The sequence below is a fragment of the Ailuropoda melanoleuca genome, chromosome 3 (genome assembly GCF_002007445.2).
Source record: "Ailuropoda melanoleuca isolate Jingjing chromosome 3, ASM200744v2, whole genome shotgun sequence".
Classification (NCBI taxonomy): Eukaryota; Metazoa; Chordata; class Mammalia; order Carnivora; family Ursidae; genus Ailuropoda; species Ailuropoda melanoleuca.
In genome coordinates, this window is record NC_048220.1 from 50,675,436 (window position 1) to 50,700,766 (window position 25,331).

Consider the following 25,331-nt stretch of genomic DNA (forward strand, 5'->3'; position numbering starts at 1 on the left):
CCGTACTGCTGTATTATATTCAGCAGGTCAAGCTTCATTACATATTAAAATGTGACCTGTTTTTATCAAATGGTATCTGGCTTTCCACGTCTTCTAAAATAGTAAATATTGATCCAGTCCTTTCCCCCAAGAGCCCACACCGAGCCCACCGTGCCCAGGGGCCCATTAGGCTTCAAACCAACTGCATTCAATTCCTGATTAATTTTATTTGATCTTATATACTTCAAGCTTTAGCCTTTCGATCCCAGTAGGAAAATTACCAACATATGGAATGCATATAAAATGACATGCAAAGCAATGCAAATTAATACAAAACATACACCTCTAAATTGCTTGGGGAAAGTCTGTAAGCTTTGACATTGGTATTATCTGCTTTGCTTCTCTAGAGTCTGGCGGGCAGTGACCAGATTCTTTGATTACCATTTATTTTTGATGGCCGCCAGCACCTGACACTTGCTAGCATGCTAAACAGAAGAGCAGCCTCTGCCTGTGAGTCAGGCAAATGGGATCCAAGACCTAACTTCACCACTGTTTAGTTCTATGGCCTTGTACAAGTTCTCAGGATTCTCTGGCTCTCAGATCCCACATCTGGAAATGACGGAAGTGACGTCATCACAGTAAAACCACCTAAGGCTCCCTGAGCACCCACCAGAGGCTGGCACAGTGCACACATGCGCACACCCACACCTGTGCACACACGTGCATGGCGTGTACACATGGTGCATGCATGACACACACATGCCGCCCTCACAACAGCCCTTGGCAGGGTACCGTAAAGACGCACCGCGCAGGTATGGTGCCACTTCGGGGACCAGGAAACTCAGACAAGGCCATAAGCCAGGGAGTGGCCAGAACCGAGGCCTCTGCAGTCTGACTCCAGGGGCCCCTCAGGCACGCCACAGCTTTGCTGCACAATTCCTAGCCGTGCTTTCCTAAACACGAAGTTTGCCTAACCTATGAAGTAAAAACTCAAATTTCACTGTCATACGTGCTTCAAAATATTATTTCTGTAAGATGGTGATAGTTATGTGAGTTTGATATCACAATGCCACACAGACCGTTTTTACCTAAAAGGATTCCAGATAGCCTTTTCTGCCTGCTCGCTCCATCTCATTCACATATAAATTGTGTGCCAGGCTCTCTCACGCCAGTCCTCAGACCACACTGCACCCCACACCATGCAGGGTGCCTGCTCCCACGTGGGCTTTGGTTGAGATGCGCTGCCCTAGCTCTCACCCCTCCCCATGAAGGCGGGGGCTCTGTTCCAGGTCTGCACTCCTGTCCCATCCACCCCAGGCTTTAAACAGTGCCCCAACACAGATGGCCCCCCGCTTCTGTGGAGCATCAGCTGGGGTCTGGAAAGCAACTCAGACTCAACCAACCAAATCTATCTTTCCTCCAAAATCCACCCCTTGTCTAATGTTCCCTCTTTGTAAATGGCAGCAACATCTGCCCAAACCTGGAGGGAATCGCCCTGCCCTCTCCTACACAAAAGTAGTCACAAGTCACTCCAGAGTCTGCCTTGAATCTAAGCACTTGTGTAACCCTGCTGCCACTGGCTCAGCCTAGACCACCAGGCCTCTCACCCCCTTGGAACAGCCCTGTTTACTTTCTGGGCACCTCAGACCCATTCTCACACAGCAACCTAGTTGTTTTGAATAGAAATTTCACCAGGATACTCTCAGGTGTGAAACCGTCCAGAGGATGTATTCCACAGATTGGCCCCAAGGTAAGGCACCATCTCACCTCACCTGTGCTAAGACTGAATCTCTCCATTCCATGAACTCTCTGCTAGCCCTCCTCTGTCTTAGGGCACACCGTTCCCTGGGGGGAGAATGCTCCTTTTCTCCTTCTCCTCCCTGCACTTAGTATAAGCCACTCTTTTTTTTTTTTTAATGATTTTTTTTATTATATTATGTTAGTCACCATACAGTACATCCCTGGATTCCGATGCAAAGTTCAATGCTTCATTAGTTGCGTATAACACCCAGTGCACCATGCAATACGTGCCCTCCTTACTACCCATCACCAGTCTATCCCATTCCCCCACCCCCTCCCCTCTGAAGCCCTCAGTTTGTTTCCCAGAGTCCATAGTCTCTCATGCTTCATTCCCCCTTCTGATTACCACCCCCTTTCTTTATCCCTTTCTTCCCCTACCGATCATCCTAGTTCTTATGTTCCATAGATGAGAGAAATCATATGATAATTGTCTTTCTCTGCTTGACTTATTTCACTTAGCATTATCTCCTCCAGTGCCGTCCATGTTGCAGCAAATGTTGAGAANAATTAGGGAATCCATCCCATTTACAATAACACCAAAAACCATGCGTTACCTTGGAATTAACTTAACCAGAGACGTAAAGGACCTATATCCTAGAAACTATAGATCACTTTTGAAAGATATTGAGGAAGACATAAAAAGATGGAAAAATATTCCATGCTCATGGATTGGAAGAATTAACATAGTTAAAATGTCCATACTACCCAGAGCAATCTACACTTTCAATGCTATCCCGAAATACCAATGACATTTTTCAACGAACTGGAACAAATAGTCCTTAAATTTGTATGGAACCAGCAAAGGCCCCAACAGTTTCAAGGAACTGTTGAAAAGGAAAAACAAAGCTGGGGGCATCACAATGCCGGATTTCGAGCTGTACTACAAAGCAGTGATCACAAAGACAGCATGGTACTGGCACAAAAACAGACACATAGACCAACGGAACAGAATAGAGAACCCAGAAATGGACCCACGGCTCTTTGGGCAACTAATCTTTGATAAAGCAGGAAAAAATATCCGGTGGAAAAAAAGACAGTCTCTTCAATAAATGGTGCTGGGAAAATTGGACAGCTACATGCAAAAGAATGAAACTTGACCACTCTCTCACACCATACACAAAAGTATAAGCCACTCTTACTCATCATTCAGGCCCACCTAAATCTCCCCAAGAAGGCCTCCTGCTTCTACCCCAGCCTCAGCATATCTGTGCTCCCACAGCACCCAACACTGGCCTGACCCACAGTAAGTGCTCAACAAATTTGGACTGATGAATTGACTTTTCAACCCTGCATCACATAATCTCACCATCTTGCTATTTTCTTCCTGCCTCCCAGCCAAACAAGGAAATTCTTTGAAGCAGACACAGTTACACTTCTGGTAGGGGTGCTAAGATAAGCCCCAGGTCATCAACTCATACTCCCAAAACCAGCTCCAGTAGTTGCTGATTCTCACTGGAGAGAGGAGAAGCTGGGCACCATCATGTATACTCTCTACTTGCCCACCTCCCCGCCTCCCACGATCTGAGTTCATTGGAAGTCAGACTGATAACTACTGCCTGCCCGTCTTGAGGGTACTTAATTAGCATGAGCCATCAAGGGCCAACTTTGACTTCTTCCCCAATTATGCTATTCACCCCTACGTACCTCTGTGGTGATTACAGTGGCATTTAGCAAATTACTGTAAACTTTGGAATGAGTATGAGTAATAAAAAGGAGGGAACCCCCCCCCAAATTCTATCAGTTTTCCAAATTCAGTACCATACAACCAAATTCTTTGGCTACTGTTTCTATGCTAATAAAAAAGATAATTCAACAGCATCTTAATTGGTCATTTCTCAGTATTAGATTCTTAGAAAGTGCAACATAGGAAATGTTCTCTGCAATAATTCACTTATTTTTAAAGATTTTATTTCATCAGGACACGGTCAACAATAGCTATCAAAAGGGAGAATGCCTTAGGCTGATAAGTAGTTTAATAAGGGCACGCCTTAGGCACATAAGATAAAAAACGGTGACTTCTAGGTCTACCAAACCTCATGGATACTTAATATTATTCCTAATTCCCTTAATATTCTGGTTTGTTGCTCTTCAATTTTACGGATGGGAAGAGGAAGGAATAAGGGCCTAAGGGCTAACACCACCTCTTCGCGTGCCGATTTAGGGGGCAAAACACAAGTTTCCCAGGCTACAACGACCGGAAAACCTCCCCAAGACAGAGAACTTAGTTCTAAAATTTACCAAGCAATACCAGCTCACTCGCACTGTTAGCCTAAGTAAAGATAGTAAACTGACTTGAGAGTCCAGACCTCTTGGCTCCGGGGGGACGTCCCGGTCAGCTCTGCGGCATGAAAACTTGACCTTAAAAAGCGCAGAAGCTCGTGCCTGGGAGGGCACCGCCGGGAGGTCCGCCCCGCAGCTTCCGATCCCCAAACTGGTATGACCCACTCCCCCCAAGCACCTAGTCCTAACGAAGAAGCCACTGGAACAGCCCATTCCCGAGCGCCTCGTCCCTCTCCCGCCCACTCGCCTCCCGCCTAGCGGGGGCGAAGACGCCCACGGCCCGGGGCTCGGGGCTCCGGCAGCGTCGCCGGGCCCCGGGCTGGCGCGAAGCTGGCGGGCTAGTCGGGAAAAGCGGGTGTCGCGACCCCGCCCCTCGGCGTCCCTCACCTGAACGGGTCTCCCTGGCCCTCGGGCCGGGAGAACAGAGACTGCGGGACCCCCGCCTCGGGGAAGGGCGCGTGCGGGAGCCGCGTTCTCACTGCTCCGGGAGAGGCTGGGGAAGCCCTGGTGCGCACACGCCGCGCGACTCCCTGCCGCCGCGCGGGTTCCCGAAGTTGCGGCGTCCGCTTGGCGCGCGGCGGGGTCGCCCACAGCAGTCCCCTGCTCCATCTGCGCCCGCCGGGTGCCCGCGCCCTCCCTCCCGGCACCGGCAGGCGCGCAGCCAGGCGGGGGCTCAGCCCGGGATCCCGATGCGGCACCCCGGGGCGGGCCGACGCCCCAGCCCTCACCCCCGAGAGCAGCGCGGCGCCCAAGTTTTCCCCAGCGGGAAAGTGAAAGTCTCGAGGAGGAGAGGGTCCGGGCGTCCCGGCCACCCCGCGGCTGGGATCGGAGCCCCGCACCCGCCACCGCGGGACAGCTCTGCACCCCGGCCCCGGACGTTCCTCACTGGCCTGCGTGGCTAAGTCGACTTACGAAAGGGAGCAGGGGAGCCCCGAACGCGGGGTTCCCGCGGCTGCAGAGGCCACCCAGGCGGGGGCCGCGAGCTGCGCTCTGGGATCCCGGCCCCTCTGCGGCGGCGGCGGCTCGCTCCCGCCTCCTCGCCTTTCGCCAACTCGGCGGCGCGCCCTGCTAGGGAGTTGCTCTCCTTCTGCCGGGGGTGGGAGAGCGCCGAGCTGCCCCCGTGACGTGGAGAAAGGAGGAGCGCCGTCGCCGCGCTCCCGCAGCGGGAGCTCCCCGCCCCTGCACTCCGGGGTCCCCTCCACGCTTGGGACAAAGTTCCGAGGCGCGCCGGGCGCGCCACACTCCGGCAGAGCCGCGCGGCTCTCCGCAGCTGCCCTGAGTATCATCCAGGTTCGGTTTCCTCCCCGCAGGAAACAGACAAGATCCGAGGTCTAGAGAGCGAAGAAGCTAGCCCAAAGTCTCTCAGGGGGCGATGACAAAGCAAACTTACATCCGCGGCTGCTTGCTTTTCCCCGAGGCTGAGCTCTGTGAGGCTCCGGCCCTGTAGGAACCGCCTGGCTCTCACTGGCGAGACGGGGACAGTGTCCCACGCAGCCTGGAGAAATATCTAGGAACAGCGTGGGAAGGTGGAGCTTTATGGCCAATAAATAGGGTACAAAGTTGTTTTTCAATCAGTGCCTACATGCCAAATAGACACTCTAAGTCTTCCTCTTTACCCTAAAGCGGGGGTGAGGGCGGCAGCCTTGAGGGCGCAGGATCCGGTACCAACCCCACTCACCGAGTAATTGAATGAAAGCACTTAACCACTGGGCAGTATCTACGACTTGAAATATAACAATTTTGTAATGTCGACGTGATGAAGCAGACCAGTCTGAGGACCCAGAGTGGGGGTCCCACAGGATCAGCCAAGAGGGTTCTTCAGGCAAGATGGAAATCAAATGTTTGCCAAGAGGAAGTGAAAACAGGGTTTATTGAACACCGTGAGTGACAGAGAATAGCAGAGAGAGTGTGTCTGGGAGACTCCAGAAGGGGACTAAATATACTGCTTAGGCTTGGGGTTAGGGATTTTTTGGAAAGGGGTACAGGGTACCTGTTCCTTGGGTAATCCAGGGTACGGTCCAATCGAAGGTGAGTGACAGGTGATTAATAGGTGTTATTTTATAAGTCATCAAAGGTAGGGGGTGGTGATGCCAGCATCAGCCCAGGTTTGTTCAAAGCTGAAGTATTTGGGATCTGGCTAGATGTCATCAGGTGTTTGAGGGCCTAGTGCAAAACTCAGAGAATGATTAACTTTCTTGTTTCCGCTTTGGATTGGGAACATAGCTTCCCTGGTTTATTCAAATGCAAGACATAGAATATGGGTAAGTGGGACCTAGCAGAAAAACGGCAGAGATGGAGCCCTTCTAAAACTGGAATCCCTTTTCAGATGCTTTACCTGTGCTGGCAATTGCCATACTTCCAGAAGTCTCTGCAGCGCTCCTGTTCCTTTCAGGGCCGGAGGATCCTAGGCCCTGCCTTACAGAATAGGAGGGGCAGAGGCAAGTCAATCACAGCTAGTTTGTTCCTTCCTTCCTCTGTCAGTCTACCTTGACTAAGGGCCTGCTGTATTCCTGGCTGGTTGATGGAGAGTCAGATAGGACCAGGCCCTGACATCCCATGAATCCCAAATAGGGAGCACTGCATAGGATGCCATATCCTTTACTCCCAGCATCTGGAGTCTGTCCACAGTAGTACAAACTCTGAGACTACTCTGCCTTTTAAAAAGTTCTCTGTGCCAGGAGAGCAAGTGTTTTCAAGCACACATTTTCAAGTAAATGGTGAGCTTTGCACTTACCTCTTTTTCCCCAGTGGGACATCCTTTTCCTGCAAGAGTCCACTAAAGTTCAGGTAATTCATCCTTCTGGTCTCCCTCATCTGCACAGGATGATGATGATGACGATAAAAGCAAGTGAGGTTTCTATCATCCATCTTGGGTGCTGTTCTAAGCAATTTATGCAGACTCTTTCAATCCTCACAGTATTATGAGGGAGGTGCCATTTCTATTCTGATTTTGTAGATGAGGAGAGGAAGCAAGTGAAGTGTAGTAATTTTCCAGTAAGTGGAATAGCCAGAACTCAGACCCAGGTGGTCTGTCCCAAGTATCCATGCTGTGAACAATGGAGGAAACCGAAGCCTCCACCCTGGAATTCAAGTGGTCCACCAGCCCACATCAGCCCTAGCTCACCCATGGGAGCTTCCAATGATCTCTAGCAAGGGGTGCTGTGAAATCCACACTCACATAATTCCACACTCACATAAGTTGATTATATTATCTTGAATATATCATATTGTAAGTGGTTATCTCTTCATTCACTTGCTCCCCTGTCTCCAACTCCCAGATCAACCTTTTTGTCATAAAGCAAACTGTTTCTAATGAGGGGACCTTGAAAATGCCTTTAACATCAAGTTTGTAAACATTGTTTTGAGTTGTTCTGTATTCAGACCATACCAGTTCTTTCCCTGCCCTCTGCATTCACTGCCTTCAATGACTCCCTTCCCTTAAAACAGTGCCCCAGGTCTTTCAAATGCCAACTGTCCAAGGCTGGATGGTGGCTCCAGAAGGCCTCTCCTATGCTCGATAGTGTGCTCAGTGTTCCTGGGTTAGTTTCCCAGGGCTGCCATAACAAATGACCACAAATTGGGTGACTTAAAACAGCAGAAATGTATTCTTTCACAATTCTGGAGCTAGAAGCCTGAAATTAAGGTGTTGGCAGGGCTGTGCTCCCTCTGAAAGCTCGAGGGAAGAATCCTTCTCTGCCTCTTCGTAGCTTTGGGGGTTGCTGGCACTCCCTGGCATTCCTTGGCCTGCAGAAGCATCTCTCCAGCCTCTGCTTCCATCACTGCACTAGCCTTGTTTGTTTGGGTCTTCCCTGTGTCCAAGTTTCTCTCTTCTTTAAGGATACCAGACATTGGATTTAGGGCCACCCTAATCCAGTATGACCTCATCTTACCTCCATTACATCTGCAAAGACTCTAATTTCTAAATAAGGTCATTTTCACAGCTTCTGGGTGGACATGAATTTGGGGGGGGTTCTATTCAACCCAGTACCATCCCTAAAAGTCATTGTTTGTTGTTTTTTTTTTTAAGATTTTATTTATTTATTCGACAGAGATAGAGACAGCCAGCAAGAGAGGGAACACAAGCAGGGGGAGTGGGAGAGGAAGAAGCCGGCTCATAGCAGAGGAGCCTGATGTGGTGCTTGATCCCATAACGCCGGGATCATGCCCTGAGCCGAAGGCAGACGCTTAACCGCTGTGCCACCCAGGCGCCCCCTTAAAAGTCATTGTTAATGAAAATGTTTGCCTGAGCTAAGGATGCAAAGAGGTATAAATCACAGGCCCTCCCCTCAAAGTTAGACATTGTACTTACAGACATAGTCTCTGTACCCAGAACATAAATAACCAGCAAGACAGGAGATGCTAAGAGCCCACTAACTGGGGCCAAATGACAATCCATGGACCAAATGACAGCCACGTTCAGGAATTTAGCCAAGGGGACACAGTCACTGAGGACACCACTAAAGGACTTTACTCTAAGCAGAGGGTAATCTAAGCTTGTCCTTGAAGGAAAGCAAAGATGAATCAGGAGGGCTTATCAAAAGCACAGCCCTAAAGGGCTGGGCAGGTGTGCTGGGCAGATTCTTACTTCTGAAATTTCATCGCAGAAATGAGAGACCGAAAAAAAAGAAAAAGAAAAAAGAAATGAGACTGAACGGTTGTGAACATGTACCGTATGGAGTGTAAAAACACGGTGAATTTGGCTATAATAATAGTATGTTGTAAGTCCATAGCAATTAGCATGCTTTAAAGTGCTCTTTCCTTTCATTAATTTCATTTGGTCTTTATGACAATCCTGAGTGTCCTCAGAGAAAAGGATATCATATCTTACAACTAAGGATTCTGGGGCTCAAAAGAGGCAAGTAATTTCCCAAGTCAAACAGCAAATCAATTGTAGAATTGGTATGAAACACATTGGCCTCAATAGTCCTGTTCAGGAATTTCCTTACCCAATGATGTTTCCCCCTGGGTGAGCCTTCCAGTACTGGTTGTGTTGTTCTTGGCCCAAGGAATGCATTTGAAGAACACGGTAATCCTGCGAGAAATAAAAAGCCTTCCTCAAAGCCATGTGAATTCCAAATTGGAATTGTGATAAACCTCCCCCAGAGATCTGAATTGGTTTCACTAAAACTTCTGAGGATTTTTGACTGTATTAAAGAATCTTTTTCGGCCTTCAGAGACATAATAGGATACAGTGGCCTTCTGAAAAACTCAGCTGATTATCTTATGAAAACAGGGGTTGAATGGAACTTGAAGGCACACAGAGACATTGGTGAGAAGTTGAGAAGTTGAATACAAAAGACCATAAATTACATCACAAAATGATAAGCTGGCAAAAACTGATAATCACAGCTTAGTGTCTGATCTCATCAGTGCAGAGTCATGCACAGAGGACCAGATCTTGGCATGTTTTAGAGACTTTCTAATAAGAATCTGTAACTGTGGCTAGCAGCTGGAAGCCAGCAGAAGTCTAGCCTTGGGCTGAGTATCAGATGATATTGCAATGCGTTTTCCTGGATTTTCCTTTACTTAGTAAGCAGGTAACTTACTGCATCCTCGCTGGTTGTCTTTTAAGGGTATATTGAAGGACAACTTGCTTTTGAGTCTAGTGTGAGTCACTGAGTTCTTGCTTGTGCAAAGTGCTACACTGGTTGCTATAGGAGAATACAAAAATATAAAAGACAGTCTCTGACCTTGAAGAAAATCCCATCTAATTCAGAAGATTAAAAATGGCAAAAGTGGGACTGCAATGGAATTCTTAAGCAATTTCTTATCACTCGGTTGTCTGTTCAGACTCAACTTCTCAAAACCAGGCCTTGGCTTGCCACCCTTTTTAAAAATACTGGCCGCAGGACCTTCATATCACCTGCTAGCCCTTTAACTCGCTCCAGGGCCTTTATGACATTGATCACTATCTGAAATTCAATTGTTTGCTTGTATACTCTGCTCCTAGACATAGTATCCACAAGGACATGGAATTGTCTTGTTTTTTGCAACTAAACAATGTTGGGCATATATTAGGTGCTCATTAAATATTTTTTAAACAAATAAAGTACATATTAATCAACTGAAAATGGGCCAAGATAACTTGAATTAATGTAGTGTTTCTCATATTTGCCTGATAAGACTTATATGGACATTTTGATTCAGGAAGCCTGGAGTGGGGGCCCAGGAATCTGTATTCTTAGGAAGCATCCCAACTGATTCTTTTAAAGGGGTAATTGGGGAAACATGGGATTAATGCAATGATTGATGGTGGGTGGGAGAAAAAAGTGAAGTGACAAGATCAGTTTCCAGAGATCAGTGGCTGCTCACTGGAATCATCTGGGAGAGATGAAAAAAATCCTGACAGCACAGGCACTACTCCAGATCAATGAAATTAGAATCTCTGGGGGTGGGGCCTGGATTTGGGCTAGTTTTAACATTCACTGGATGAGTCTAATGCATAGCCAAGGCTGAAAAGCCCCTGGGATCTGCAGAAATATTTTATAAGTACTCCAAGTATACTACTAGGTTGTGGTCCTGTTGCTTCCAGCTTCTTATATCCCATACCTGGAATCCTTAATCTCCTCGTCTAGAAAAAACATGTGAAAAAACTTACACAATAATCCCATTTGGAGAGAGCTATTGTAACTTTTTGCTATTGTAAAAAAAATGTTATTTAAAGCAACAACTGAATATAATCTCTTATACTTCATGACCAAAGCAGAAAACACCTACATATTAAGGTGAGAAAGCCAAGGCCCCCTGGGCATAGCCTAGGTGGTCAGGGTGAGTCATAGAAAGCAAAAATGCTATGCTTACAACAAAATGGGAGCATGGGAGAATCCTCAGTTTCTCTTGAATGCCTAGAGAAAGATGACAGGTGGCCCAGGAAAGAGGGAGAAGGCAAAGATGTGGAAAGAGTCTAGAGCAGTAGTTCTCAGTCTGACTGCATATAAAAGTCACGTGGGGAGCTTAAGAAATTACTGATCCCCAGATTTGTTCTCAAAGATTCTACTGTAATAAGTATAGGGTGTGTGTGTGTGTGTGTGTGTGTGTGTGTGTGTGTGTGTGTGATGCAGCAAGGTTGTTATCAGAGGTTTAGGAGGGGAGCCTGGGGGTGCCTGGGTGTGTCAGTCGTTAAGCGTCTGCATTCGGCTCAGGTCATGATCCCAGGGTCCTGGGATCGAGCCCTGCGTTGGGTTCCCTGCTCCGCTGGGAGCCTGCTTCTTCCTCTCCCTCTGCCCCTGCTCGTGTTCCCTCTCTCGCTGGCTCTCTCTCTGACAAATAAATTTAAAAATCTCAAAAAAAAAAAAATGTTAGAGAGGGGAGCCTGGGCAAGTTACCCTTCATAACAACAACAGCTATCTTTTATTGAACAACCACTGTGCCAGCCACAGTGGCTGATTCCTGCTTTACACAGGTGACCTCATTTAATCCTCACAAACATGTGAGGAGGGAGGTACATTGCTAGCCCCATTTACAGACATGGAAGCCTAGAGAGGGTCACAAGTTTCCGTAACTAGAGAGTGGTAGAGCCAGGATGTTGGCCCACTGCCTGCCCTCATGTCCACTGTCTTGTACTGCTACAACCAAGACAGGGTCTGACAAGAATGTCATCAAGGAGAAACTCCCTGTGGCAGAGGTCATGTCCAGTCATTAAGTTTTGTGCTGTGCTGTGCTATAATTCCTTCCCCTTTACCAGGCTTCAGAGAAGAGCTGGAGTGGGTGGTGCTTTGGGGGACAGGACCAGCTGGGGTGAGATTAGTACGAGACAGAGGGATATAGGAGGTGGTGAGAGCTCTAGTGGCTGGGAGCAATGTCCAAGAGCCAAGCTATTCAGTAGGCTGATGGAGTTTCATAGAAGAGAGGTAGAGTGGGGAACATAAGTCCCTTCTTGGGAAAATGTAGAGAAACAGGAACAGAGGGACATAAAACGGGGTCGTAGTGGACTTTGCCCTGTATGTTGACTGAGGGGCTCAAGTCATTCCACTTGGTTCTAAAGGAAAGGGACATCCACAATTCTAGAGAGTTAGGGGCTCTCTGGGCTCTTATGACTACACATAAAATAATTTGTGGCACAGAGCTGGGTTCTTACACATATGTAAATATATACACATATTTTGGCTAAGAATCAAAATTTTCTTAAACCTCTCCATATCCACCATCAGCATTTTTCTTTTTTGGGCCATTTGTACAGAAAGAAACATAATTTTTGTTTTACTCTATCTAATCATTTCATGACAGTTAATGTGTAGGCAAAATGAACAGACAACAGAAATGTTGTGCTGGGGTGCAGATGATGGGTGATTGGTGAGGCTCACCCACCAGCTGGGTAACTTGCCTCACCACTTCCTCACCTCCGGCTTTGAAGGACATGACCCAACTTCATATCTCAGCCAAACTGCCAGACGTCATGGAACATTGAGGTGTCTTGTGAAAATCTAAAAAGAGAATGTTAACTGCTTTTACTTTTAGATATACCACTATTTACATTACAGCTTCAAATGTTTGCATCTGCTGTTCCTACTTTAAAGTTCCTGGCAAAGTAGCCTAAATGAAAGAATATGAAGTTACAAATATGTCCAAGGAATTTAAGGTTGACCATGCAGCCTGTACTCAGGTCTTGAATTAAGATTGAGGCAAGCTGATCTGACACGGCCTCAAATTCTGTTCCTTTTATTTAGGTGGTAAAACAATTAGGGACATGAGAACCTTATGATCGAGTTCAAGCAGAAGCTTACTATATTTCTTGGCTTTAACCTGTTTAAGAATGGTATGTCTCTGGTTTCCTTCTGTAAAATAGACTTCAACATAAATGGGCTGAGGAGAAATAGGAGAGGGAGTCCAAAGAAACACACTTGGAGGGTATGTGCTCTTACCCCCTCAAAGTACTGAGAATCCAAAGGAACTTAAGTTCCAGGTCCTATGGGCAGATGCATTCATTTAAAAACAACAGGATACTTCCCCACAAAAATTGAGTTTGGGCAATATGAATTAGCTTTACTCATTCTTTATACCTGGAATGCCCTAGATTGAAAAAGAGAGATCCCAAGAGAAGAGACCAGGGTGTTCATATCACAACTCATCCAGTAAGACTTCTACCTTCCATTTTCCACCTATATCTGTCTGGCCTGACACTACCTGTCACTCACTGAAGTGAGCACACAGACTGCCTCAGAGCGTGTCGGTGGAAGGAGTCAACAGGGCCTCATCACTCAGAATGATGTCAACACTCTTCATCATTTAACATATGTATTCGGGCAGAAACTTTTGGTTGAGAGAGAGGAAATATATGGTGCCTAATAGCATGAGTTCTGAAGCCAGATGACCAGGCTTTGCCACTTGGTGGCTGTGTGACTTTAGGCCAAGTTACTTCAACTTATACCTGTTTCCTCATTCATAAAAAGCAAATAATATCTCCTACCTCATATGGTGTGATGAGGATTAAATGAGTTAATACATTGGAAGTGCTTGTAACAGTGACTGGGATATATCAAGTGTTCAGTAAATACTGCTCTTAGCCCAACCCCTCCCCTCACACACGTTCCGTATTTGTTTCTGTTTGTTTCTGTTTTTTTTCCGGGCAGAGTGTGGAATCTGTACAGCTAGCTGAGTACTCTCATATACTTACTTCTCTCAGCCAATCACGTTAACCCCACTTCTCTGGCCAGTGACTGATTTACAAATGGGCAGACGGTACAATTCTAGTCAATGAGACACAATGTTCTAGGGTGGTGGTGGTATTCAGAAAAGACATGCATTGGGAGAAAGTACTTTTCTTCTTCTAATGACGCTGTTTCTTCATGTCCACCCGCTGTTACAGTGGCGCCATCTTGGCACCGTGAAGGGCGCTGGAAGAAAGATGAAAGCAACAGTGACAATGCTGAGTTGAAGTATTAACCAACCCTGAAGTTTCTACGTCTGTACTCGTGATAGGAAATTTTCCTTATTGCTTAAGCCATCTTGAGTAGGGGTTTCTGTTATTGTGTCTGAAACATCCTAACTGGTTGATATTTCTTTTTTATTTTTATTTATTTATTTATTTATTCGACAGAGATAGAGACAGCCAGTGAGAGAGGGAACAGAAGCAGGGGGAGTGGGAGAGGAAGAAGCAGGCTCATAGCGGAGGAGCCTGATGTGGGGCTCGATCCCATAATGCCGGGATCATGCCCTGAGCCGAAGCCGCTGTGCCACCCAGGCGCCACTGGTTGATATTTCTTGAGCATCTAGTATGTTTGAGGTATTTTATAGAAAATAAAGTATAAAACTCTAAACCTGATCTTGATAAGTTTTCCAGGTACTCAGTGGAGAAAAGCTATGAAAACTTCAAAGAATAGACTTCAAAGAATAAAGAACACATCAATGGACAGGAGAGGGAACACTCTATGTAGTGTAAGCAAATGTATGGGAGAGTTAGAGATTGTATTAACTTGCTCGGACTGCCATAAAGGAATACCCCAAACTGGGTGGCTTAAACAACAGAAAGTTATTTCTCATAGTTCTGGTGCGTAGAGATCCAAGATCAAGGAGTGGGCAGTGTGGGTTTTATTCTGAGCTCTCCATCCTTGGTGGGCAGTTGGTTGCCTTCTGTGTCCTCACATGGTCTTTTATTTGTGTGCGTGCATCCCTGGTATTCCTTTATGCATCCAAATTTTTTTTGTAAGGACAACAGATTATATTCGGACTTACCTTACTGGCCTCATTTTAACTTAACCACCTCTTTAAAGGACCTATTTCCAAATACAGTCACATTCTAAGGTCTCAGGGTTAGGACTTCAACATATGAATTTTGAGGGGATACAATTCAGCCTGAAAGAGGGATGAATAAAGAATGACTTGTTCTTAAGAGTGAGTCAAAGTTAGAGATGATTGGGAGATGAAGCTGGAAGGTTATGTTAGGACCAGAGAATACTGGGCCTTGAATGTTGGGCCTGGATTTTACTCTTTAAGCAGCAGGGAAGGAAGAGATCTTTAAGAATAATTTGGCACAGCGTGCCAAAGGTTTTATAAAATAAAGAGCTGGGTGAGGGAAATAGGGCAGGATTCCTGTTGCATACAGTCTAGATATGCACTGATAAATGACTGAATTCAGGAAGGTAAGTTTAAGGGAACCAAATGAAAGAGAAATTGAGGAGAAAATGACAAGACGTATGCTTGGACATTCTCAGGAATCAGGCCAGTGGAAGTCTGTGCCATAATAATTCAACTCATAAATGTAAGTAATTTTATCCTAATAGAATTGTGAAGCCTGGGACATTGTGGTTCCAGCTTTCTAACACTTAGGACTACCTTTCTGAAAGGGAATAGGCTTCCTTATTGGCTATGGAGTATTCCAGAGGTGTTTAAGAAGTTAATGTTATAGAAAGGATACAAATATCAGGTAGGAGATTGGATTATTAGCTATTATTGGAGGTTCCTTATATGGTTTAGGGCCAGAAGCTTGAGGGTTAGGGTTACCCAGAATAGACAAAACATCTAGCAAACACCCAAAATGTTGTCTTCTCTCAGGGATGATATGGTGTAACATAGCTCTCTGGACTCTAGCCCTGGTTGGAGTAGACCCTTTTGTTGTTTAGTTTGGGCAACACTCAGCATGACTCAAGGGCACTGGGTGTTATGTTAGTTACCAGTTGGTATATACATTTTTTAATGGGTTTAGGAAATTAAGTTTAAGAATTTGATCATTAACATGAAAACTCAACTCACATCATTAAGTTCTTGTAGTATAAATTTAGAATATATGATTTTTGTAAATTTTAATAACTAAGCAAAATACCTGCTTTTTTAAGTTATTCCTTAAAAAATATTTTTTAAGTTTCAAAAGAAATATTCTTTAAAAAATATCTTTTAAGTTTCAACTTCTTAAATTGAAAGTACACTGCAAAAGTATCCTTCCACCCTTCCCAGCCCACCCCCCTTAGGGGCAGACATAGCAAATGGTTTTCTTGGTGGAATTCCAGACATTTTACTTAACATACCTCTACCCCCACCCCACACACATGTTCATATATATAAGTACACATTTCGTGACTCATCAAGTATATATAGCATACAAGATATAAATACATGCATATTTATATGGCTATATAAATTATACACACACTCAAAGGCACATTTTTTAACACAATCAGGACTTGAATTTTTTTTTTTAATTTTTATTTGAGAGAGAGAGCATGAGCAGGGGCGACAGGGAGATGTGTGGGGCTGGATCCCAGGGTTCTGGGATCATACCTGAGCCCAAGGCAGACGCTGAACCAACTGAGCCACCCAGGCACCCCAATCAGGACTTGTATTAACCACCATCTAACAATGTGCATTTTTTTCATTCATATATACAACTTCCCATGTTAGTACATATATTCGCAAATGAGTCATGTTTTAAATATCTCCTTAAATAATAAAAGCCAAATAGACCACCTCGTGTACATTATTCAAGAATCAGAAAAATAGGGTAGTCTAAGAAAAATATAATGGCGTAACAAACTTGTCAGTTCTCAAATATTGTAACTTGTCAGTTCTCAAATATCTCAATACACAAATATTACAAATATTAGAATGTAGGGGCATTCTAACCTAAACATTTTCAATGGACTCTCACAAGGAGAAAAATGATCTAAGACGTCTTTACACTTTTAACAATAAGAAACCTTTTCAGGTGCTTTCTTTTCAGATAATTACAACTTTTTATTTGAACAGTAAGAACACACACATAGTACCAACTTCAAAAGCTACCGAAGAGCACATGTAGTTAAAAGCCCCCCTTTCCTCTCAGCTCTCTAGCCCCATGATTTTTCTACCCACAGGCAACTGTTAACCAGTTTCCTATATATTCCAAATATATTTAAGATACATTCTGTACATTCAAAGAAAATATCAAAAAAACAATGTATCTCCCAAAGTCTAGCTCTTGTGAGAGTAAATTTTATCGCAGCTTGACTTCTCTACCCAAATAAGAAAGAAAGGATGGACTCAAGCAACAAATCAAAAAGCTTCTCTGGGAGCCTGGGATGGTGACCAGTAAGAGTAAGATGGCAGTTAAAGGAAGAAGACAGACCTTTGAGAAAACTTACCAAGTTTCTTTTATAAAAATCTTTCTTAAAAAAAAAGAAAAGAAAATCATGATGATAATGTAGCAAAAGTCAAAGGTTAAGTATCCTACTTAAAATAATCAGCCCCCAAATCAACATTTGATTCATTTTTGTTTTATGACTTATCACAGTTATAGTTTTACCTATGCTAAATTTTATGAAATTTCAAATAAACCTCTTTGATAATTTTATATTTTGGTTACAAGATAAATTCCAAAGTAAATGGGTGAAGGTACTGGGACATTAAATTCTTGTTTTAAATAGATTCACTTTATCTGGGCCTTTTACGGACCAATTATCACTCTTTTTTTAATCCGTACTTACCTTAAGGAACAACTGCTATTTATACAAAGGTAGAGGTGTTGATTGAGAGATTAGTTTTACATTTATGGTAGTAAAATTAAAGCCAGAGAATCAATATGGTTTAATTCAAAAATGCCTTTAATTCAATGGCAAAAAGGTATTAATCTTACTACAATAGTTTGAGTTTTATTTTTTCTTACAACAGTAAACACACATTTTAAGTAGCAACTCATGAAGTGTGTGTTAAAATAGGTCCTCCAGCCCATATAACAAAAAATATGAATGTGGGTTAATAACATGAACAAATGTCTAATAAATTATTACAAAAACAAGGTTTTAGAATGTTAGCTCTTCACATTCCACATAGAACTTCCAATGCTGATCCATTACATGGCATGGGAGAAATTCTTGATCGCTGATTAGTAGTACTTCATTTACTTGTAGATAATGTGGGATGCTTTGAATTGACTCTCTGGAAGTTCCTGTTTACAGAAATGCCAATAAATTAAAAACTGTCTTTAAAAAATAATATTTATTTTTTTTAAAAGATTTTATTTATTTATTTGACAGAGATAGAGACAGCCAGCAAGAGAGGGAACACAAGCAAGGGGAGTGGGAGAGGAAGAAGCAGGCTCCCAGCGAAGGAGCCTGACGTGGGGCTCGATCCCAGAACGCCGGGATCACGCCCTGAGCCAAAGGCAGATGCTTAACGACTGGGCCACCTAGGCGCCCCTAAAAAATAATATTTAAATTTACTTATTACAAATCCTTGACCCTAGTCAAGTCTATGAGCACACAATGAGATTTTGGACCAGTCATAATTCACTTACTCCATTTTCTTTTTTCTTTCTTTCTTTTTTTTTTTAAGATTCTATTTATTTGAGAGAGAGAGAGTGCACACGAGCAGGGCGAGTGGCAGGCAGAGGGAGAAGCAGGCTTCTCTCTCAGCAAGGAGCCTGATTCAGGACTCAATCCCAGGACCCTGGGATCATGACCTGAGCTGAAGGCAGCTGCTTAACTGACTGAGTTACGCAGGCATCCCGTCTCACTCCATTTTCTATACCCAAGATAAAGTTGTAAATCGACACTGGCTTATCTTGGGAAAAAGAAGCCTGTCTGCAGTCTAAAACACCATGGCAAGAAAAGGATGACTGAAGCTTCTGAAGGTAGTTGTACAAACTCCTCCATGCCTCAATCTCCAGTACACTGGGAATAAAAGAGTTGTGAAGATTAGATGGGAAGTTGCTGTGAAATGACTGGCTACTGGTTAACATATAGCAAACATTCAATAAATATAAGCTGCTATTATTATCATTATTTCTTACCGAAAATAGTATTAGGCTGGAAGACGGATAATCAATTTTCTAGGCCACACAAACCCGTGTGATCTCAGGCAAGTTACATGGCTTCTCGCGCCCAGTACAACTAGGAAAACAGCCATGTAAGTGAATGTTTAGCTCTTCTTGCTGCTCCTCATCCCCAAGCAGCACTGCACAGCTAATGAACCACTGTGCTCATGCAAGAGGTAGGGAGAAATACATCCTTCTCAAGGGAATATCACCAAATGTTAGATACTCTGCGTAAGTCTCCTGGAAGTGAACTGCAAGATTCATCACTAGGCAAAAGAACAGACTCATGCAACTATTCATGTTATCTAGTTGCCTAAATTAGCCCTTCAAAATGACAGGCTAACTAGTTAGGTTAAAAATAATTTTAACTTTCACTTTTTTCCCTATAGTTTTTTTTTTATTTCCCTTAATGATCAAAAGCAAAAATAATCAGATTCATTATTTTAACTGATATTTCACTTCTGAAACATCACTAACCTATGAACTCTTTTCATTCAACCCATTTTACCTCTCCAGCTCTATTTCATCATCTGTAAAATAGGTCCAAGACCAAGATGATATGTAAGTCTCACTTTTAACACTAAAATTATTGAACTCAGACTTCCAGAGCTTATTTTCACAAACTAAGCATTCTACATTTCATTAGGATTATGGAAAGAAACTTTGCTTACTCTAGTTGTAAATGGAAATGAACATATTTATGCACACATTCTCATTCTGAACAACAATGCAAGTAATGAATCATGGAACACTACATCAAAAACTAGGGATATACTGTATGGTGACTAACATAACATAATAAAAAATTATTATAAAAAAGAAGTATAATTCCAATCAAAGGGAAAATGATTGGGAATTATTTTAGTAGACTGTAAAAGTACATTTGCTGTAGTTACCCTGGGGAAAAAATTCAATTAGACTATCTAAATAAAAAGTTCAATGCCATTTAAAAAAAGGATTCTGAAGGATAAATATGGTGGTAGAGTATTAGGTGATTTGATATTTAAAACTAAATTAACAGTTTGAGACAGATTTACATTGATAAGATCAAAAGCATCTGTGAAAACTGTACTGGAATGAAGAAACAGGCTTGGACATTCTAATTTTAAAACTATGTAAGCCCTCTTTCTTTGTGTGAAAATAAATTTAATAGGTGGATTCTTAAGCTGAATTGGGTCTAAGATGCTTAATTTTATATTTGTAAAGTGTTCATGTTTTTTCTGCCTTTGTTGTACAGACATGAACTCTGGGGGGTTTTACTGGTAAGAAGCTCCTCAATGTCCTAATGTATGTACAATAATCTGGCAGGGGGCCTGGCACATGGCAGGTGCTCAACAGAAAATTAGTTTTCTTCTCTTTCCTATCAGATGCATCCTCCATTTTATGAATTAGGTCAAAGTTAATCATGATACCACGATGAAAAAAATTATGATTAAAGTAATGAAAAACAATCAAGAATCGTAAACAGGAGCTGATATAAACACCTTCTGCTCTGTTATCAGGCACCCATCTTCCTTAGGTGTTTAAGTCTGAAAAAGTTCTTAACCACATAAAACAGAAGCACCTGTGAATGTTCATGCTCTGTTATACATACTTTTACAGAGCAATGACTCACAGTAACAGCACCAAAATGAAGAAAACTCTTTCTCTCAAGTCATTTATTTGCAACATATTATCAGTAGGTCAAGGATGGCTTTTATTAAAAACAAAAAAGAGTCTATTTTTTTCTGAAAAAGCACGTTCTATTTTCAAATGAAGAAATAATGTTAGGTTCCCTTGAAGGAAAATGACATAATTAATGTGCGTTAAATGATGGCTGGGGGAAAAGAAAGATTTCAGGAGATAATCTTTTTTTTCTTAGATGAATACATTTGGTATAATGTGCTTTGACTGTCCTAATACGATGGTGACAGGTGACATAGATATATATAAAATTGGCTTTTCAGGTAAATAATGAAATGTCATCTATGTTAACAGATTCTTTTTAAAGAACTGTGGAAAAGGCTGATACGTCTGTACACAGTGATCACAAATTATATAGATGTTTGGGAATGTTCATTTTTTTCCCTTCCAATTTATTCTGATATATCAGTGAAGATTCCCTCAGTAACACAGAAGAGAAACTACAACCAGGTAGGCAGAGAGAAGAGAGGTTTGGGAGGAAGTTGTGAAATTTCAAGGAAAAATGAACCATAGATTCACTCCATTTTACAGCTTCTAAGGACTTTAGGAATTTCATCAACAGAATTTCATTTTTTAAAGATTGGTGTTTGTATGTTTAAAATCTTTAATTAGAAGTAACATATGCTTTCAAATGTATTAATATACCATATTTTTTTAAAGATTTTATTTATTTATTTGACAGAGATAGAGACAGCCAGTGAGAGAGGGAACACAAGCAGGGGGAGTGGGAGAGGAAGAAGCAGGCTCATAGCTGAGGAGCCTGATGTGGGGCTCGATCCCGTAACGCCGGGATCACGCCCTGAGCCAAAGGCAGACGCTCAACCGCTGTGCCACTCAGGCGCCCCTAATATACCATATTATAACAGTCTAGAGTTCACCAAAACATTAATCTGAGTTACCAGTTCAACCAACTAGTTTTTGTTCAGGACTAGGAATAAAGTTCTCCCATCATCTCCGATTCACTGAAAAAACTCTTAAAATGGCAAGATTAAAAACTTTTATAACTTATCTTCATGACTCAGGATTTTCTGGATACCAGGGTTCCAAAATGATATGTAGAAATAAACTGGATATTGAGTTTGCTATTTGTCCCATGAAGTGTTGATACCGAAGTTTAGGAAATGCTGGTTACCAAAGCTAAACAGATTTATGATTTCTCATAAAGAGGGGGAAGAGCAAGTGGGGGAGGTAGAGGGATATAGCTGTTTTTAAAATATATATTTGAGAAAATGTGAAGGGCCATCACTCATATCTCACAAGTAGAAGCAAAAAGTTCAAATAAAGGAGATAATATTAACTAGCCAAAATCCCATTTACTATTTGTTGAATTCTTCAAAACAAACTCCATTCATTATAGCCTGTGAGATCTAGGCATGTCTACTTATTAGGACAGTCAATCACAAGTAAATCCAGTTTTAAATTAGCAGTCCTTGGGATCACATTCATCCATTCTATCCATTCATTATTTATTCGATAAACATTATTTAATAAACATTTACTGGGAAGTTACTGTGCCAGTCTTTGGGGAATGTAATAGGGAGCAAGAGTTCAGAAAAGTCACTCTAAACTCAAAGATCTTCTCTGTCAGGGGGTGAAGATTAGGTAACCAGCAATTATTTATAATATAAACTGATATGCGTAAGATTTGCCTATCTATTTGGACAGCAGTATGTAAGAATCTATATAGTTCTTACAGAGAACAAACTGATGGTTACCAGAGGGGAGAGGGATAGGGGATGGCTAAAATAGGTGATGGGGATTAAGGAGTGCACTTGTCATGATGAACACAGAGTGATGTATAGAACTGATGAATCACTAATTTCTACACCCAAAACTAATATTACACTGTAACTAACTGGAATTTAAATAAAAACTTTTTTAAAAAGTAAATGAAATTGAAGAGATGCTCTCTTTTTACCATATCCAAATTTCATTTTTTTCCAATACCTATTTGTTTGGTCCGCATACTGGGTCATCTATACAAGGCATATCTGAAAATGAAAGGGAGTGCTACTAATAATTTGGCTGGACTGAGAACTGCTGTGGTCCAGCTGGGAAGCATGGTCACTCTAGTTTTGGGAAATGTAATGTAAATAGCTCTTCCTAGTTCCCCTAGTCCCAAAAAACACTATTGTGGAGTGTGATCATTAAAAAGTGTTAAGAGTGGGGCCCCTGGGTAGCTCAGTTGGTTGAGCATCTGCCTTCGGCTCATGATCTCAGGGTCCTGGGATGAGCCCCACATTGGGTTCCCTGCTCAACGGGAAGCCTGCTTCTCCTTTTCCCTTTGCCTGCTGCTTCCCCTGCTTGTTCTCTCTCTCTCTCTGAGTAGATAAATACAATCTTTTAAAAAAAAAGTGTAACAGAACTGATTATGTTCATGATCTGAAGTGGACTGATGAAATCTATCCAGACTTGTTTTTCCTCTAAACTTTGTGTACTCCAGAGTGTCAGTTTCATGATTTCCATGACCACATTTTGATTTGCAAAAGAAGGGAAAAAAAATCTCTCTTGAATAGTTTGCTTGTTACAGAGTTACATTTTTCTAGCTTGCCAGGTCTTTGGGTTTCTGTCAGGTACTACAAAACCATGTGTAAAAGAATCCTAAATCAAACAGGTTCAAGTAAAACTAAAACCCCAACAGCCTAGAGAATGCCAGCAAGTAAGGTGCCCCTGAGTGGTTCAGTTGGTTAAGTGTCCCACTCTTGGTTTTGGCTCAGGTCATGATCTCAGGGTCCTGGGATGGAGCTCTGTGTTCAGTGGGAGTCTGCCTGAGATTCTCTCCCTCTCCCTCTGCCCCTCTCCTTGCTCATGCTCTCTCTCTATAATAAAATAAATAAAATCTTTGAAAAAAGAAAAAGAAAGAAGAAAGGAATGCCAACAGGGACCTGCAGATTCCTAGGCTCAGATTAAGGCAGCAAGAGGCTGGCTGGCCTAGTGGCCCTCCATAGTTCCATCTATTAGCGTTAACATTTTCTGACATATCTAAAGGAAAGACATTATTCAGTATTCCTGGAAAGAAACAAGTAACAAGAAACTTGTTTATACTGCAGGCAACAGAAGCAACAGTTCAGAACCCATTTTTCATTTCATGTTCACTTAGCAGGGGAACTGCAAGCCCTCTTGAGGAAGGAGAAGCATGGCTAGGGTTGGAAATGCCTGCTCAGAACTAGAAAATCTGAGGAGCAGATAACCTTTGTGATACAAGGAAGATCCTTTATTTCTGCTCTGACTCTTGGAGTTAGAAACTAGGAGGGTAAAGGTTTTACTTGGCTTTCCTTTGTGTGTGTGTGTGTGTGTGTGTGTGTGAGAGAGAGAGAGAGAGAAAGAGAGAGACAGAGACAGAGACACAGAGACAGAGAGACAGACAGAGAGAGAGAAGGAGGGAGGCAGGCAATGTGTGCAAGCATGAGAGTGGGTGTGCTTTGGGATCTAGGTGAAGGGCTGAATATAAGAGTTTTCAAATTATTATCTGCATAAGAAATCAGATACTACTTACTAATTATTTAAAGTCTACAGTCAGGCTGCATAAGAATCATTTTTAAAACTTCAGGTTCCTGGGCACCACTCCAAGTTTTGATTGGGTAGATGTGCAGTGAGGGTTAGGAACCAAAGACCATGAATTACTACAAGAACTCCTTCCAATTTAAACCCTTTAACTTCTTTACAATTTCTGTTTTACCTGACCTGTTTTCCCAAAGTGATGAAAAGCACTTTTGAGGCTATCTTCAGAAAACTGGGGAAAATGCATCCTATTCCGAAGCCAGTTTCTGAGACAAAGAAGGACCCTAAGAGGTTATGGTGGACATAAAGTTAGGAAAGGGAAGTACTGAATTATTAAGGTTTGTTGTAGGAAGGAATGGCCCTGGAGAGCCCCTGGTTAAGGGCTTAGTGATAGTAATCCCTGATTGGTTCTTGACTCAGGTTATCACAGAATTATCATCTTCTGTATTGTATCTCCTTTCTTTTTTTTTTTTTTTTTAAAGATTTTATTTATTCATTCGACAGAGATAGAGACAGCCAGTGAGAGAGGGAACACAAGCAGGGGGAGTGGGAGAGGAAGAAGCAGGCTCATAGCGGAGGAGCCCGATGTGGGGCTCGATCCCATAACGCCGGGATCACGCCCTGAGCCGAAGGCAGACGCTTAACCGCTGTGCCACCCAGGCGCCCCTGTATCTCCTTTCTGTGTATACTGTCCCCAACTGGTCTGAGGCAAGGACACTGGGTGAAAAAGAGGGGGTGCTGCAGCAGATAAGGGTAACACAACCTCAGTTATGTTTGTTTTACAGAAATGTGCGCTGCCTCTACCCAGATCATTTCAAAATCTGCTGCTAATTGGTGAAGACTACATTCTCTTCAGTTTTCTCAGGTTAAAGTTTATTCCAGCACCTTAGTTTACACTAACAAGCAAAGATTTATTTTAGTACTGGCTTTTAGAAAACTAACCAAATCATGCCTGTGAGAAGGAAAAAATACCCTTTTTCTTTTCTGTATGACACTTAAAAAAATCTACCCAAAGTAAGTATAGGATAGGTTCAGAGAAAGGAACTGTGAGGGAAGGTGTCATTTAAAAAATTCTCCTAGAATCAACTGTGGTTAAAAATTCAATGCTGTAAACAAACAAACAGAAAATGAAGAGTGTTGGTGAGGATGTGGGGAAACTGGAGCCCTTGTACATTGCTGGTACAACGTAAAATGACTCAGTTGCTGTGGAAAACAATTTGGATGTTCCTCAAAAAGTTCAACAATTAATTACTATGTGATATAGCAACTCCCCTCCTAGGTATCTATCCAAAAGAATTAAAAATAGGTACAAATATGTGTATATACATGCTCGCAGCAGCACTATACCCAACAGCCAAAAAGTGGA

The 25,331-nt window shown here is 42.8% G+C and overlaps 2 protein-coding genes across 4 annotated transcripts in view; both read right to left on the reverse strand.

Annotated features, from left to right (window-relative positions):
• GCNT4 (glucosaminyl (N-acetyl) transferase 4) overlaps positions 1 to 5,619 on the reverse strand; it is a 28,031-nt gene extending 22,412 nt beyond the window's left edge. The window contains exon 1 of one of the 3 annotated variants that reach the window (XM_034656367.1): positions 5,450 to 5,619. Coding sequence is in view for 1 of the 3 variants with exons in the window: in XM_002917218.4 (XP_002917264.2) it covers positions 4,972 to 5,345 (374 nt within the window). In the remaining 2 variants the exon portion in view is untranslated. The other 2 variants (XM_002917218.4, XM_034656366.1) reach the window with 2 other exon arrangements.
• An 11,987-nt stretch (positions 5,620 to 17,606) lies between these two features.
• ANKRD31 (ankyrin repeat domain 31) overlaps positions 17,607 to 25,331 on the reverse strand; it is a 158,380-nt gene continuing 150,655 nt past the window's right edge. Inside the window, 2 exon segments of the mRNA XM_034656368.1 lie at positions 17,607 to 17,916; positions 22,386 to 22,455. Coding sequence (XP_034512259.1) covers positions 17,769 to 17,916; positions 22,386 to 22,455 — 218 coding nt within the window. The 3' untranslated portion in view covers positions 17,607 to 17,768.